The 18,115-nt window shown below is 41.9% G+C and overlaps 1 protein-coding gene across 1 annotated transcript in view; it reads left to right on the top strand.

Annotated features, from left to right (window-relative positions):
• The window catches only part of RCSD1 (RCSD domain containing 1), an 85,211-nt gene that overhangs the window by 34,381 nt on the left and 32,715 nt on the right, over positions 1–18,115 (top strand). Inside the window, exons 2-3 of the mRNA XM_030203946.1 lie at positions 2,836–2,943; positions 6,181–6,270. Of these exons, the coding sequence (XP_030059806.1) occupies positions 2,836–2,943; positions 6,181–6,270 (198 nt within the window). The remainder of the gene's footprint in view (positions 1–2,835; positions 2,944–6,180; positions 6,271–18,115) is intronic.

Genomic DNA, 18,115 nt, shown 5'->3' with positions numbered 1-18,115 from the left:
CTAGCAGATGTAATCCAGATTCCACCTGAGTTGACTCATGCCCTTCTCTGGTGGACAATTCGATCAAATTTGACTGTGGGACTATCGTTCCAAATTCCACCACCTCAAGAGGTGCTAACAGCAGATACATCCAACCTGGGATGGGGAGCTCATGTAAATGGGCTTCACACACCCAAGGAACTTGGCCTGCTCAGGAAACAGATGTCCATATCAACCTCCTTGAGGCCATTTGGAATACTCTTAAGGTCTTTCAGAGATCAGCTACAGAACCAAGTTAGTCTAATTCAAATGGACAACCAGGTTGCAGTGTTCTGTGTGAACAAGCAGGGAAGTACAGGATCCTACCCCTTGTGTCAGGAAGCAGTGGGGATGTGGAAGTGGGCCCTCCTTCACGGAATGGTTTTCTGAGCCACATACCTACCAGGAAAGGACAGGTTTTGCAACCACACAAATGGTCTCTCAATATGGGCATAGCCCGAAAGATCTTTCGAGAGTGGGGCACCACCTCGGTGAATCTTTTTGCCACTCATCTCAACAGCAAAGTTCCCCAGTTCTGTTCCAGGCTCAGATCACATGGCAGACTAGCACCAGATACCTTTCACCTACATTGGGTGGAGGGTCTTCTATATGCATATCCTTCAATACCTCTCATAGAAAAGACTTTGCTGTAACTCAAGCAAGACCGGGGAACTATGATCCTAATCACCCCTTTCTAGCCATGGCACATCTGGTTTCCTCTTCCTCTGGAGTTGTCTTCCGAAGATCTGTGGATATTGGGCAGCTAGATTGATGAAGTTTTCAAGATTTAAACTCTGTTTCTCAACTTCAAGAAAGAGAGAAAGAAAGCACCAACATATAGACTATGGTGCCTGCCTAACTCCAAGTCATACTGAACGGGCAAGTTAGTATTTGATTTAAAACTCTGGGCCCATTTTCAGCCACAGTGATTACTAAGTTAAATTCCAGCCACAGTTTTTAAAAAATATAAATATTCAGAGCCACTACACATAAAATATGGTGACTACTGACCACCATCCTTTTAGCAGGGATATTCAGCAGCCATGTGTACAGATAGCCTAGGCAGTTATTTAGGACTACTAAATACAAAGGCTTGAAATAAAAGCCATAATCAGCACCCACAGTGGGTAAGCTGTAATACCTTCACATGTTTAGCAGCTGCCGGTAAATACGTAACTCCTTTAGAAAATTGCACCACCTATTTCTAAGTTTTTCATATTTATAAGATTTTAGAATTCTTGTAATAGCAATTGGCTGTCTCCCGAGTTAAGAACCTTGAGCCCAGTGGTATCCCTCTGAGGGATGGTAAGGAGAGAATAAACAGAAAGTATTCAAACAGTGATTTAAGATGAAGATTTAAGCTGAAAACAATTCTGAGAAGTGCTGTGCAGCCAATTCTGGAAATATGTCAAAACAAATGACATCATATGTGTTCCAAGGTTCACACTTCTTAGGGAAAGTTTAGTGATACCTTCATAAATGGAAAGGCAAACTCAAAATATGCCAGAAATGTTATGTAAAGGCATGAACCTTGGAGGAAATTTTGCAAATGTTGGGGTGGAAAAAGTCAAAATCTGATTTATTTTTTAATTTTGTTTTATTACATGAAAACCATCGGGACCAAGTCGGGAAGAGAGCAGAATTGGAATGGACTTTGTTGAAGTTCACTGAGCGTGGGTTCTCTGAGAAAGAACAGGGCTTGTCACAGAACCCTGCTCATCCATTTAAAATAAATTCCCCCCAATATTCAAAACCATTTAACTGGCCAGGAATGGCACCTGTCCGGTTAAATGGCACTTAACCGGCTATTCTCCTCTGAATAGTCCCAGTTAGCGGCTAAGAGATAACCGGCTATATCGCGTGATATAACTGGCTATTGTAAGCGGCCACATAAATAGTTGGAATATAAGAACATAAGAATAGCCATACTGGGTCAGACCAATGGTCCAATCTAGTCCAGTATCCTGCTTCCAATAGTGGCCAATCTAGGTCACAAGTATCTGGCAGATACCAAATTAACAGCAACATTCCATGCTACCAATCCTGGGGCAAGCAGTGGCTTCCCCATGTCCATCTCAATAATAAACTATGGACTTTTCCTCCAGGAACTTGTCCAGACCTATTTTAAACCCAGATAAACCGCTGTTACCACATCCTCTGGCAACGAGTTCCAGAGCACTATTCTTTGAATGACAAAATATTTCCTCCTATTTGTTTTAAAAGTATTTCCATGTAATTTAATTGAGTGTCCCCTAGTCTTTGTACTTTTTGAAAGAGTAAAAAATTGATTCACTTCTACTCATTCTACACCACTCAGGATTTTGTAGATCTCAATCATATCCCCCCTTAGCCATCGTTTTTCCAAGCTGAAGACCTAACCTCCTTAGCCTTTCCTCATATGGGAGCAATTCCATCCCCTTTTATCATTTTGGTCGCTCTTCTTTGAACCTTTCTTATTCCACTATATGTTTTGTGAGATACGGCGACCAGAATTGAACATAATACTCAAGGTGAGGTCACACCATGGAATGATACAGAGGCAAACCCTTATTTCTGCTATTTTACAAAGTGGCAAGAAAGAGCCAGGTTTAAGATTTCAGTACCCATAGGCAAGACCATGGGATGAGGATAGAGATTCTCCCTTAGAGTTTGGAGAGCTGAGGGACGGTTCCCTGGAGAGTAGAAAGCAGGAGTGGGAGTGATGGGCCAGAGTGCCACTTTTGAAAGCTTTTTTGGTCTGGGTATTTGGCGAATTCAAAATTTGGTGCCTTCCTTCAAGCATAGGAACTATAATTTCATTTCTCTTTTGACTTCCAGAGAAGATCAGTAGAGACCTGTCCAAAAGAAGAAAAGCAAGAGGCTCCATCTGTTGCTAAACTTGCAGGAAAATTCAATATCCAGGCAACCACAGTTGCTGGAAAGGAGGTGAGAGATTAATTCATGGCTAAAATATAGAGGTGAAAGAGACTTACCTGTGGCTAATATTCCGAGGTGACAAAAATTGAATCAGGCGCTGGCTAAAAATGGGAGAGACTGACTCATGGCTAAGAATCAGGATTAAGAAAGCATAAACCTTGGCTAATCAACTGGATTAGATGTGATTAAATCGTAAGTAACAAAATAGGTTGGATGAGATTATAACAGCATTAGCATCAGTAAAGAGATGAAAGACTACTTAATGAGAGTGTTGTGTGAGATTCAATCAAGGGCAATACAAGAAGCAAGGAAGGAAGTAGATTTAATTAGCATTTGAAGAAACAAACCACAGTAGCAAAGAAGATAGAGCATTTCTAGAGAATAGGAGAGATGGGGGGATACAAAAGAGACATTTTAAAACCTAAAAAGCAGTAGCAATGGGTGGGCTCAGATGGGTTCAAGTCCATCCAGCAGAGGTGTTTCTCTGATGTTGCTGACAGGGCAGGGCTCCCCAATCCCTGCCAGCTGAAGATTCCTGGCATCAATCCCTCTCCTCCCCCTCAGGCCTTCCAGTGCCTCAACTCTCTGCCCCATCCTTCCTTACCTTTTAAAGCCTTTATTTCTTTGCCAGCAGTGACTCATACCCGCGGACCCCAAGCCTTCCCTCTGACCTGGTTCTGCCTATGCGGAAGCAGGAATTTGTGTCAGAGGGAAGGCTCGGGACTGGCATGAGCAGCGGGTATGAGTCGCTGGCAGCAAAAAAAAAAGGCTTTAAAAGATACGAGGGTTGAGAGACACCTAGTCGCTTGTGGGGGAGGGGAGGGAGAGATGCCGAGGGGCAAGGTTCTCGTGCCCACCTACATTGGACTCAGGTCCACTGAAAATTGGGTGTCTGGCTAAGGCCCTGCTGAAAGGTATTTTTAATGTTTAATGAAACTCTCTATACCACCTACTCTAGGCAAACTGTTTTCAGGGAAAGATCTAGGGATCAAAGGTCATCATATGAAATTCCAAAGGGGTAGACTCAGGAATAACAGGGAAGTATTTTTTTATTGGAAAGGATGGTAGAAAACTGGAATGCCATCCTGGAGATTGAAAAGATGGCAATGAAGCAATGGGGTATCCTTGAGCCCAAAACAGCAATGATATGATTGCATTGGGCATTTAAGAAAGCATTGAAGTTAACCTGCACAGAGCAGTAGGGTGAACTGCCTGGAGAGGCCATAGTTAAAACTTTAATATTTGTTTGATTCTTGATGTATCGCTTTCCTGTAGTACAGCCAAAATGGTTTACATATTACCTTCAGGTACTGTAGGTAATAAACATGGGAAGATTGGATTTTTACAAACAAATCTTGGTGGCTTTGAGACTTTTTACAAATTTGGTAATAAGATAGAGAGTGGGGCCTTGGTATTGGTATAAGTATTTATCTTGTAAGAAGCAAAGTGGACGATGATGAGGCTTGGAATAGCCTACCGGCAGAGGTGGTGAAAGCTGTTATTGTAACAGATTGTGGGCATGCTTGGTGCAGATATGGGAGGAAGAAGGTTGAAAGGTCAGGTAAAAAGCATTGGGGGGGAGGGGAGATGGTGTTGCGATTGTAAAATTATCATATGCAGCTCAACTAGGCAGACTAGATGGATCATGTTGGTCTGTATTTTATCCACGCAAACATCCAAAGGAAGTGAGCAAATAATCTCTTTCCCCAAACAAAAAAAACACTTCCACTTATAATCACACAACTAATATCAAACTTCATAATATCAATGATTATATTCCATGGGAGATGATAAATTCTTTAAATCAGTATCTTCAGATAAATCGAGTCACCTAGGGACCATCATGCATAAGGCAGGAAGTCCCGCTCATCATATTCACAGGTTTCCATCAATGCCTTATAATCATCTGTCTCATTCATTTATATCCTATTATTTACATTAATTAATTATTATTCTCTTTAATAGTTCATCTCCATCAAGAGTACAAAATCTACATGTTAAAAATGGAGAAAGTTCTTCACTTAATTTATCTTGATCTTCCATGCTTCATCAGAATATAGTTTTCATCAAAACTCCAAACCCTCATGGAGAAAATAAGGGATTAATGTTTGAGAGTGCACACCGTTTTGGGTGAATTTCTTTAAAAAAGCAGTAAATACATCCTAATAAATAAATTAAGCTAAACATTGATGATCACCTCACTATCACTACTCCTATAATGACCCTGTAAAAATGCACAAGTGTAAATGTTTACACTGATGGCTCATAGAGGCTGTGTGTATCATTCTGCAGTGACTGCAAATTGTGACCCATAAAGCTGCTGCCCAAGGTGAATGACTGATCTGCCTAATTGTTACACAACACTAAAAAAGTGGAAAATGGAAGAAGGCTCAACAAACAAGAGCACTTCAAAAATACAATGTTTAATTTTAATACATATATACATGTATTGTGAAAACCGATTTGTCATTCTGTTATCCTTTTCCTCTAAGTGTTATTTGTGGACTCATTTCAACATTGTGCACTTATTTCTTGTGCACATTCTTTTTAAAGACCATCTGATATTCCTCTTCTTTTGGAGCTGTTCAGTTTTAGTATTGGACTGTATCTACGAAAGACTAACACGGTGCCGTTTCGAATCTTTTATGTAACAGTAATACAAGTTCCTTTTTATGTAATTTCTATACAATATATGTATTAAAGTTAAACATAGTATTTTTGAAGTTCCCTCGTTTGTTGAGCCTTCTTCCGTTTTCCACTTTTTTGGTGTTTTGCATTTACTATGCAAGACTCTTATGTTCAGCTACTGTTTGGTTTCTGCCTGACTGTTATGCCAGCAAGCTGCAGCTTGGATTTCTCATTCAGATTAATTGTTCCATCTGATATTCCTCTTCTTTTGGAGCTGTTCAGTTTTAGTATTGGACTGTATCTACGAAAGACTAACACGGTGCCGTTTCGAATCTTTTATGTAACAGTAATACAAGTTCCTTTTTATGTAATTTCTATACAATATATGTATTAAAGTTAAACATAGTATTTTTGAAGTTCCCTCGTTTGTTGAGCCTTCTTCCGTTTTCCACTTTTTTGGTGTTTTGCATTTACTATGCAAGACTCTTATGTTCAGCTACTGTTTGGTTTCTGCCTGACTGTTATGCCAGCAAGCTGCAGCTTGGATTTCTCATTCAGATTAATTGTTCCATCTAATTACTGACTGACTGGCTGCTATTCCTTTTTTCTTGCTTCCAGGTACTGGTCCATAAGCCAATCCGTAGGAAACCACCCTGCTCTCTTCCACTACACGCACCCAAAGCTGAGTCAGGACAGAATGGTGAGGAGGTAAGTAAAACAGGATAAAGAGAATTAGGGGTTACAACTGTCCCTTTTTTATCATGGACTGTAATGTCAGTGTTTTTAGGCTGAGGACCTTATGACGGTTGCAACCAGGGGTGTGCTGGTAAATTTTTAACAACAGGCCCTTTCTCCGGACGTAGCCAGCTCTGCAGTTGGAAGGGCCAGGGGGGGGGGGGGTGGGGGGGGGTGGGGGGGAGCAACACTTGCCTCTCTCTCCTCCCTCCCTTCATGCGGGCACGCTAGGCATACCTTTGCTGGCAGCCAATAAATGGACTGCCACCACTCCTAACGTCTTGCTCTGAGCAGCGTGCTGGAACTTCTCTCACATGCTCAAGAAGTCCCAGCCTGCTGCCCAGAGCTGGAAACAAGGAGCGGGGAGCAGCAGTAGTCTATTTACTTGGCTGGCGGGGCTCAGCATCCCCACCACCAAATAAAAGATAATTCAGCAGGGGGCCCAAGCCCACATTTTGGAAGCCAGTTGTTAAAGTAGCCACGGAGGGCCCTACTTTAACAACCGGCTCCCAAAATTCTTAAAAACTTAACAACCGGCTCTTGCGAGCCTGTGAGAGCCTGCTCCAGCACACCACTGGTTGCAACCTTTCCTTCATGCTGATTTAGTTAGGTTGGTGATACAGTTGTCTGTGCTTGCAGTATTGAATTATTGCAGTTGTTTGTATATTGGATTGTAGATGTAGAAAAAACAGTGAGGATAAACCAAGGAGGATACCAAATAAATTTATTGGGGTTTCAAAAAACAACCCGCCGTGTTTCGGCCCTAAGGCCTGCCTCAGGGGTCTTGATCAATCTCAGGTGTAGCAGTGTAATGTAATACACCGATGAGAATTTGTGCCCAATATTTGAATAATACAAAAACTCCTTCAATCTCTTCTCCTTGGAAAATGGCGTGTTGTCAGTTAAAAAACTTATTTTTTTGCTTATTTGTATATTGGATTATCAGGGCAGTTGCTCTGTTGCCTTCAAGAAACACAAAATGCAGTAGCACGGTTGATTTTTAAGGACCCTGAGTGGGAGTCAGCTTGTTCTTTGTTGAGTGCCCTTCATTGGCTACTTGTCCAAGCTCGTATTTAAGTTATGCCTGGCATTTCAGGTTTTGCATGATGGGGGTCTAGAGAGCTGGTCCCTTACATTTCTAGACATTTGCAGTGTTCTATCTAGGGTTCAATTTTAGAGGTTCCCTTAGTTAGAAGCATGCATTTGGTGACGTGGAGAAGGAAGGCTTTTTCAGTAGTAGTCCTGGAGTTGTGGAACAAGCTACCTGAAAATTTGAGGAAGGAAATAAATTTTGAGCATTTATGCAAGGATTTAAAAACATAGGGCCAGATTCTATATTTGGCACTGAAAAAATCAGCGCGGATGGAAAACGCAACTACGTGTATTCTATAAACCATGCCCAAAGCTAGGTACAGTTTACAGAATATGCGTACCACTGTCCACATGACTAAAATTTAGGCGCAGTCATTTACACCAATAAAAACCTGGTGTAAATGCCCATGCCTAACTTTAGGCTCAGAATGGGTTCTTCTACAACACTGCGCATACATTTTAGGAATGCCCACGACCCGCCCATGGCCACACCCCCTTTTGAGAACCACATGGTAGAATTTACATAGACTACTTTATAGAATACACTTAGCAAGTAATCTATGTAAATTCTAATTAGTGCCAGAGCAATAATTGCTTGTTAATATCCAATCATCAGCACTGATTAACTTGTTAACCAATTGAGTTGCGCGTGCAAATCAGAATATGCTCAGATTTGCACGCACAACTCAAGTCGCACTATGTAGAATTTGAGGGATAGTGGGTAATATTCAGCTGGCAGGGGCCAGCTGAATTGTGCTGGGATATTCAGTGCTGGAACCTATCTGCAAACTGACACTGAATATCCTGGCAGTTAGTGGCATGCCAGGAGTTACCTGGGTACCACAGATATTCAATGGTGGAACCTGGAAAGCTACTTGGTTAAATTAGAACAGTTTTTTTTTCTGTCCTAAGTAAATCAGATAGTTATTTGAGTACTGCCACTGAATATCAGCAGTGCCTGGGTAACGCCTGACTCCTCCTACTCTCTGGCTCTGGACCACCCCAGCACTAACCTGATAGTGCATGGCGGTTTCCTCGGATTTTCAGTGGCACTATCTGGTTATGTCACATTGAAAATTTGGAGATCACCCAGTCAGAGGGAGATATCTGAATATTGGTCCCATGGTGTTTCCCTATATCAGTGCTGGAATCTATTGGTGGGGAGGTTTTGTACTGCTGTTGGGCAGGAGGTAAGGGTAGTATTTTAGGGCTTTGGGTGGAATCTTCCCGATGATGATATCACCAACTTTTTCCCTATTTCCTACTTGCCTTTTACCTCCAAACTAATGAACATAAGAACATAAGTGTTGCTATACTGAGACAGACTGAAGGTCCATCAAACCCAGTATTCTGTTTCCAACATTGGCCAATCCAGATCACAAGTATCTGGCAAGATCCCAGAACAGTAAAGCAGATTTTATAATACTTATCCTAGAAATAAGCAGTGGATTTTCCCATCTTAATAAATTTTTTAAAATCCCTTAAATGTCTGCAGGGGAGTGGATATGTGAATGACACTTGGACCGCTACACTGGCTGTAAAGAACTAAGGCTGGTGCCAGGCAGACTTTGTAGGTCTGTGTCTGTATTTGGCAATCGAGTTTAGGATAAGCTGGAAAGGACTTCAGTGGCAGCTTCAGTAACTGGAGCTGAGGACAGTGCTGGGCAGACTTTTACGCTTTGGGTCTCGCAAATGACAAGATGGATTTCAATAGGCTGCAGTGGGCTTTGATGGAAATTCTAGTAGGTGGAACATGAGGACCGAGCTGAGCAGACTTCTGTGGTCTATGTCCAAGAAACGCCAAAGAAAGACTTGTAATAAAGTATATAATATCACATTCATTGTTGATTTAATCATGAATTCATAATGAGTGTGACTGTTGGGCAGACTGGATGGACCATTCAGGTCTTCATCTGCCGTCACTTACTATGTTACTATAACGGCTTATGAACTTTTCTTTTAGGAAATTATCCAAACCTTTTTTAAACCCTGCTAAGCTAATTGCTTTTACCACATTCTCTGGCAACGAATTCCAGAGTTTAATGCGGCTGTATGCTGTATCTTCCATCTTAAGTAGAGGAGTGTGGTAGCCGTGTTAGTCCACTCTTAAGGTTATCAATAGAAATCAAACAAAATGAAACATGGAAAAGAAATAGGACAACATTATTTCGGTTGGTTAAATAGGAGTTGAACCAAGAGAAGGCAGTTTCAGTGATACCTATATCTGAGAGTCTAGCCAGTTAGATGGTGTGATCTACAAGATCGAATGTTGCTGAGAGGTCTAGTGAAACTAGGATCACCTGCTTGTGCTGATCTAGTCGAGTGTATAGGTGTCTAGCAGTGTGGATTCAGTATTGTGATAAGCTCTACAGTCTGTCTGACTTGGATGAATAGAGTTTGTGGCTCCTAAGTACTGTTCTAGTTGGTCAGTATGGCAGTGTGGTTCCGCAACCAGGGTTGGAAATTTCAGGAATACAGCCATACACAAGGGAAGCAAGTAGAACAACAGTTTTATTGAAATTCAGAATAAGAGTTTTCCAAGTCTGTTCTCTCCCACAGGCTGGACATTTTAACCAAACAATCACTTGAAGCCTTACTATAGTTCCTTTGAACACTGTCCCTGACAGGCTCCACAATTCAGTATATGACACTCTCCCCCCTCTTGCTTCAGGGTCCTGGCAGCCTGTCCTGGACATGACTTTCCACAGGTTAAATATACAGTTACTTCTTCTTCACTCCAAGATTTCTGTAGTCTGTCTCTCTCTCTCTCTCTCTCTCTCTCTCTCTCTCTCTCTCTCCAACACAGCTTCACAGGTTTAGTCAACACTTACCGTATTTTTCGGACTATAAGACGCACTTTTTCCCCCCAAATTTGGGAGGAAAATGGGGGGTGCGTCTTATAGTCCGAAGGTAGAGATTTGGCTGGCCGGCTGGCTGGCTGGCTGGCTGGCCGGCTGGCAGGCCGCCTGCCCTCCCTCCCTCCGAGTTCGGGATCGCCCTCCCCCCGGCCTTGTCACCACTTCTCCCTACTCACGCAATCTTCCCTGGTGGTCTAGTGACGTCGGGGCAGGAAAGAGCCCCCTCTTTCCTGCCCAGCGCGCTGCTCTCCATCCTCCTGTATGCAGCCTGACGGTCTCGGCGAGATTCAAAATGGCCGCCGAGACTTCAATTCTCGGCGGCCATTTTGAATCTCGCCGAGACCGTCAGGCAGCAATGCATACAGGAGGATGGAGAGCAGTGCGCTGGGCAGGAAAGAGGGGGCTCTTTCCTGCCCCGACGTCACTAGACCACCAGGGAAGATCGCGTGAGTAGGGAGAAGTGGTGACAGGGCCGGGGGGAGGGCCAGCCAGCCGGCCAGCCAAATCTCTACCTTCGGAGGTAACCCTGAGGGCGATCCCGAACTTGGAGGGAGGGATTCGGACAAGACACACCGGAGCACCTAGGTTTTAGAGGAGGGAAAAAGCAAATTTTGTTTTCCTATTTCCCTCCTCTAAAACCTAGGTGCGTCTTATGGTGCAGTGCGTCTTATAGTCCGAAAAATACGGTACTCTCTTAACTTTGAGGTTCTAAGGAAACTTTTCCTACCTCACTAAAGCCTCTGCTGCCAGCAAACACAGGGTAGCAATCTCTGCTGAGGGCTGCACCTTTTCTCCAGGCTCTCCTTAGGTACTGCAGCTAATGGAAACACCCTAGGAGGATTCCTTTACTCAGGGCCTCCCTGAACTGTTCTGCCCCAGGGCATTTAACCACCTCCCTGCCTCAGCCCCATCCCTCTGACTCAGCAGGTTATCGCCATGTGCTGTATGGTGGTTTAACTTCAATACTGGTATTTTTAGGGAAACCTGCTGCTATACCACTTACTCCAGGAGGATGAATTACTGAAAGAGATATTCCCATCCCCACCAGTACTGGCCTTCCGACAGCCACTCAACTTAAAACACAAGCTAATCAAAAGTAAACTTCCATCACAGACTGAAAAGGAACAGAAGGGCACACTTCCCTGTAATTTATCCAATTGCAAACTATGCCAAAATATTTCACAGGACCCCATCCTCCTGTATGCATTGCTCCCTGACGGTCTCGGCGAGATTCAAAATGGCCACCGAGAATTGAAGTCTCGGCGGCCATTTTGAATCTCGCCGAGACCGTCAGGCTGCATACAGGAGGATGGAGAGCAGCGCGCTGGGCAGGAAAGAGGGGGCTCTTTCCTGCCCCGACGTCACTAGACCACCAGGGAAGATCGCGTGAGTAGGGAGAAGTGGTGACAGGGCCGGGGGGAGGGCGATCCCGAACTTGGAGGGAGGGAGGGCGGGCGGGCGGCCTGCCAGCCGGCCAGCCAAATCTCTACCTTCGGACTATAAGACGCACCCCCCATTTTCCTCCCAAATTTTGGGGGAAAAAGTGCATCTTATAGTCCGAAAAATACGGTAAGTGTTGACTAAACCTGTGAAGCTGTGTTGGAGAGAGAGAGAGAGAGACAGACTACAGAAATCTTGGAGTGAAGAAGAAGTGACTGTATATTTAACCTGTGGAAAGTCATGTCCAGGACAGGCTGCCAGGACCCTGAAGCAAGAGGGGGGAGAGTGTCATATACTGAATTGTGGAGCCTGTCAGGGACAGTGTTCAAAGGAACTATAGTAAGGCTTCAAGTGATTGTTTGGTTAAAATGTCCAGCCTGTGGGAGAGAACAGACTTGGAAAACTCTTATTCTGAATTTCAATAAAACTGTTGTTCTACTTGCATCCCTTGTGTATGGCTGTATTCCTGAAATTTCCAACCCTGGTTGCGGAACCACACTGCCATACTGACCAACTAGAACAGTACTTAGGAGCCACAAACTCTATTCATCCAAGTCAGACAGACTGTAGAGCTTATCACAATACTGAATCCACACTGCTAGACACCTATACACTCGACTAGATCAGCACAAGCAGGTGATCCTAGTTTCACTAGACCTCTCAGCAACATTCGATCTTGTAGATCACACCATCTAACTGGCTAGACTCTCAGATATAGGTATTGTTGGAATGTAATTGTATTTTACATGCATTGCCTGTCACCTATTATTTCTCTGTGATTACTCTGTGACCTCTGATGTGAATTACTTAGAGAGGTCACACAGCTATGTAACTTCCTGTGGGGTTAGACATAGCAGATGCAGCAGATGGAGCACATGGAGCTCATGATCTCTCCTAACCTGAGAGGATCTATGGTGGTGTGAGCATCCATTACCATCTAAGCACATGGAAGGAGCTGATAAGACAAATGTATAGTAATATGTAAATATAAGCCTGTCTGATTATAATCTAACTACAAACTGTGAGTAAACAGATGTTTTGTTACTTCAACTTTAAAGTGACTCAGCAGTGAATTATTCAGGGGTGAATGAGAGAGAGATGAAGAAAGAAATTAACATTTCTAAAGCTGAAGCTGTGTGTACTAAAATCTGTTAATTATTTACTACAAATAATCCAACAAAAGGGTTATGGGCCCAGGGTCCAGGAATTGAAAAAGAAGAGAAATATTACCAGGCAGAAAAAAAAGGCCACATTTTTCTCTTAAGTTTTAAAGGAAAGATTCAGTCTGTCTCTCTCTCCCCCCACACAGCAGACAGAAGGCTAAGAAAATGGCTGAGGGAAGAAATTCACCATTGTTCTATTCTCTCAAGGTGCCTAAATTAACTGAGTTTAATTATCAGCAGTGGGAACTAAGATTCATATGTCTCCTTCGAGCAAAAGGATTAAATATATGCTTAGACCAAGACAGAACAGCTGAAAATATGGCTGAATGGGACAATGCAAACTATTATGTGAAGTGCATGCTTTTGGAAGCTCTCTCAGAGAAACAAGCCATATTAGTGGAGGGAAAAGATACACCAAAGGACATTTTATATAAACTGAGAACTATGTATGCAACTACATATGCAAAGCAGCAACCAATTTGGCTGGCAGAGTTGAATGAAACCAAATTAAGGGATAAAAGTAAATGTAATGATCACATTATGCATCTTATGTCTTCATTTCAAAAGTTAGAACTTTCTGGAATTCCCATGTGTGATGCATTGAAAAGAGCATTTCTTTTTACCTCACTATCAAAGAAGTTTGATGTTTTTAGGTCTGTAAATGAGGCCATTGAAGGGCAATCTTTTGAACAGGCAACATCAAAACTAAGGCAGGAATGCATAATAAATGATTCTGAGGAGATGTGTTCTCAAAGCAAGTCAGAGAGAAATGAAACAAATTTCTTGGCAAAGAACAGAGGAAGGCGGAGCTATGGGAAAACTCCACCCAAGGGCAAGCTGATTTGCTACTCATGTGGAAAGGAGGGACATGTATCTAAATGGTGTAAGGAAACACAAAACACTCCCTCTAGCTCACCTAAGCCAATGGAACTAAAGAATTTTCAAACCAGGAAATGTATGAAGGACAAAGATAAACACAAGGGCTTTCTAATGGCAGAAAAATCTTTGACTATGGTAAATAATAATTCAAATGAAAGTACTTGGATTTTGGATTCAGGGAGCACATGCCATTTAACCAATTGTAAAGATTTCTTTCAGGAAATGTGTCCAGAGGAAGGTATTCTTAAAACTGCAAACGCAGGGACTGCTAAGATCCAAGCAAAAGGTATTGGATTCTTAAAATGCAAAGTGTCTAATGAAGTTAAAGAAATTCCTGTAAGTGATGTCTTGTATATTCCCCAAGCAGTTTGCAATATGCTTAGTGTATCTACATTAGATAAGAAGGGATTTGCGATTCATTTTGAAAACAGTAAGTGCACAATCTCTAAAAATGATGAAGTGTATGCTGAAGCTTTTATGCATAATGATGTTTATAAACTGAGCATTTCAGGTGAAGCCTCACATATGGCGCAAGTAAGGAAGAATGATGGTAAATGTAGTCTGGAAATCTGGCACCGCCGCCTGGGACATCGTGATTTTAAGGTGATCCAGGATCTTTACAGTAAGCAACTAGCCACCGGCATTCAGATAAGTGCAGATGCTGGTAAAATGGAGAAATGCATAGACTGTGTTACTCAAAAAGGTGTGAGACCCTCATTTCCTGCATACACAGGAAATAGGAGTAATAAAGTGCTGGACTTAATACACAGTGACTTATGTGGACCGTTTAATATCCCATCATTGGGAAATAACAGATTTGTGCTAATATTCTTGGATGATTTCTCTAGATATTGTGTGGCCTATTTGCTGAAAGAGAAAAGTCAAGTCACAGACATGCTGAAGAAATACGTAGCCATGGTGAGCAATAAATTTGAAAGAAAACCAAAGGTTCTTCAGACCGACAATGGTGGTGAGTTCACTTCACAAAGCATGCGCACATTTCTAGAACAAGAAGGCATTCAGCATATCACAACAGTAGCTTATACACCAGAGCAAAATTCTGTTGCAGAGAGAAAATTTAGGTCACTTGTGGAAATGACCAGATGTATGCTGTCAGATAGCAATCTCCCTAAAAGACTATGGGGGGAAGCCATTCTCACAGCAGTGTACCTACAAAACAGAATGCCAACTAAAGGCGCTGAGCGCACACCACATGAGACATGGCATGGTAGGAAGCCAAACCTGTCACACATAAGAACATTTGGAAGTACAGCATATGCTCATGTACCAAAGCAAAGAAGGCATAAGCTGGATTCCACAACAGAAAGGGGCATTTTAGTTGGCTATGCTCCAGGACACAAAGGATATAGAATTTTGAATCTGAAAACTGGCATTGTTGGCATAAGACATGTTACATATTTTGATGAAAACAAAAGGGTTGATAAAGGCTGGATTATCCCAGATGAGCCTTATCATCCAGAATATGAAACTAGAACCATAATAGACATGCCAGTGTATATAAATGCCATACCAAGGCAGATGTCTGAAAGCAACTCACCTGTATCTAACGAGGAACAGGCAGAGGAAGCAGACACAGAAAGGATCATTGAAGAAGACAGTACAGTTGGAGAAGGGGAATCAATTGGAGAAGGACTCTCAGATTTTGAGGATGCGGAAAGGTCAGACCAACCTGTTGTCAGACGCTCATCCAGGGAAAACAAAGGTGTTCCACCCCCAAGACTGTCTTACCTAACAAAGTCAGCAGAAGCTCAAGAGCCCTTAACATGGGATGAGATTGAGAAAATGCCAGCAGAAGAAGCTGCTGAATGGCATAAAGCTGCACAAGAAGAAATTGATGCATTGGATAAAAATAATACTTGGATTCTTGCAAAATTACCTCCTGGCAAGAAAGCTATAGGATGCAAATGGGTATTCAAGTTAAAAAGGAATGCACAAGGAAAAGTGGAAAGGTATAAAGCCAGATTAGTGGCAAAGGGATATCTTCAAAAATATGGAGAAGATTTTGATGAAGTGTTTGCACCTGTAGTGAAACACACGACAATCAGAACACTTCTGAGCATTGCAGTCTCAAAAGGCATGCAAGTCAACCACATTGATGTGAAAACAGCGTTTCTTCACGGAGATATAACTGAAGACTTGTACATGGAACAGCCAACAGGTTTCATAAATACAAAACAAAGACAGCTAGTGTGTAAATTAAACAAAGGTCTTTATGGATTAAAGCAAAGTGCAAAATGTTGGAATGATAAATTGCATGAAATATTGACAAATTTAGGATTTAAGCAAGGTGAAGCAGATAAATGCTTGTACACTAGGTGCAGAAATGGACAATATGCATACATTTTAGCTTTTGTTGATGATCTGCTCATTGCAAGCAAAAGTGAGCAAGAGTACAAGGACATTGTAAAGTGTTTAAACCTCAATGTTGAGATAAAAGAACTTGGTAATGTGTCATACTATCTTGGTATAGAAATTGAGAAACAAAATGATGGTTCTTATCTTCTAAGCCAGAAGCAGAAAATAAATGAGCTTATTGAAAGTTTAGGTATGCAAGATGCCCAAGTTGTAAGCACTCCCATGATCACTGATTTTCTGAAGGATGAAACAGTAAGAGAACCTTTACCAGATAACATCCAATATAGATCAGCCATAGGTAAGCTTTTATATCTAGCTACCACATACAGGGCTGATATAGCAAATGCAGTAGGAATTTTGAGCAGAAGGGTCAGCTCACCTACCAAATCAGATTGGACTGCAGTTAAAAGGATGGTAAGGTATTTAAAGGGTACCATTGATTGTAAATTAAAGATTTCAGCCAATAGTAATCCAAAACTAATATGTTACTGTGATTCAGATTGGGCAGGGGATCATTCTGATTATAAATCCACAAGTGGATATGTGTTTATGTATGGAAATGTACAAATTTCATGGGCCAGTCATAAACAAAGTATTGTGAGTTTGTCTTCTACAGAAGCTGAATACGTGGCTGTATCGGAAGCGTGCAGAGAACTGATGTGGATTGAAAAACTTTTGCTGGATTTTGGTATAGCTGAAAAGAGACCAATCCAGATAATGGAAGATAATCAGAGCTGCATCCGACTGTCACAGAATGACAAGGTTCAGTCACGCACCAAGCACATCGCAACGAAATACCACAACGTGCGAGAGTTGGCAAAAGAAGGGGTCATCAGTCTACACTATTGTCACACCAGTGAGATGACAGCTGACATCATGACCAAACCGTTACCCAGAGAACATTTTGTGAATCTGCGTATAAAGCTTGGACTTTGTATGAATAAATAATTGCATGACAGTTATGCATGAGAAGGGGTTTGTTGGAATGTAATTGTATTTTACATGCATTGCCTGTCACCTATTATTTCTCTGTGATTACTCTGTGACCTCTGATGTGAATTACTTAGAGAGGTCACACAGCTATGTAACTTCCTGTGGGGTTAGACACAGCAGATGCAGCAGATGGAGCACATGGAGCTCATGATCTCTCCTAACCTGAGAGGATCTATGGTGGTGTGAGCATCCATTACCATCTAAGCACATGGAAGGAGCTGATAAGACAAATGTATAGTAATATGTAAATATAAGCCTGTCTGATTATAATCTAACTACAAACTGTGAGTAAACAGATGTTTTGTTACTTCAACTTTAAAGTGACTCAGCAGTGAATTATTCAGGGGTGAATGAGAGAGAGATGAAGAAAGAAATTAACATTTCTAAAGCTGAAGCTGTGTGTACTAAAATCTGTTAATTATTTACTACAAATAATCCAACAGGTATCACTGAAACTGCCTTCTCTTGGTTCAACTCCTATTTAACCAACCGAAATAATGTTGTCCTATGGGACAGTCGGTGCTCCACTCCATACTTTTTCATGTGATGTACCACGAGGTTCCGTATTAGCACTGATACTATTTAATATCTGTTTTCCCCCTGTGATCCTTGTGATACAGAGTTTAGATCTCATATCATTTATATACTCAGATGATATTCACATTGTAAGCACTATTGATCCAACCAATGAGCACGACATTTAGCTTTTAAATAGCAAAATTGCAACTTGATGTAAATACAACAAACTTGTCTTGAATCCCTCTAAAACTAAGGCCATTCTGTTCTCTGACACTGAGAACATTACCCCTGCTAACCCCCCCCCCCCCCATTATTGAGCTAGTAGATATATTGACAATCCTTGGAATCACCTTAGATTGTCAATTGACTTTTCAACAGCATATTTCTTTATTAATTAGAATTGCTACTTCAAGCTGAAATCCATGTGCCCTGTACGCTCATTTCTGGATCATAAATCACTATCAGGCTTATTTTCGAAAGAGAAGGGCGCCCATCTTT

Source organism: Microcaecilia unicolor, chromosome 5 (assembly GCF_901765095.1).
Source record: "Microcaecilia unicolor chromosome 5, aMicUni1.1, whole genome shotgun sequence".
In the NCBI taxonomy this organism is placed as follows: Eukaryota; Metazoa; Chordata; class Amphibia; order Gymnophiona; family Siphonopidae; genus Microcaecilia; species Microcaecilia unicolor.
Note: the sequence above shows the minus strand (reverse complement) of the source record. Positions and strands in the feature narration are given on the sequence as shown.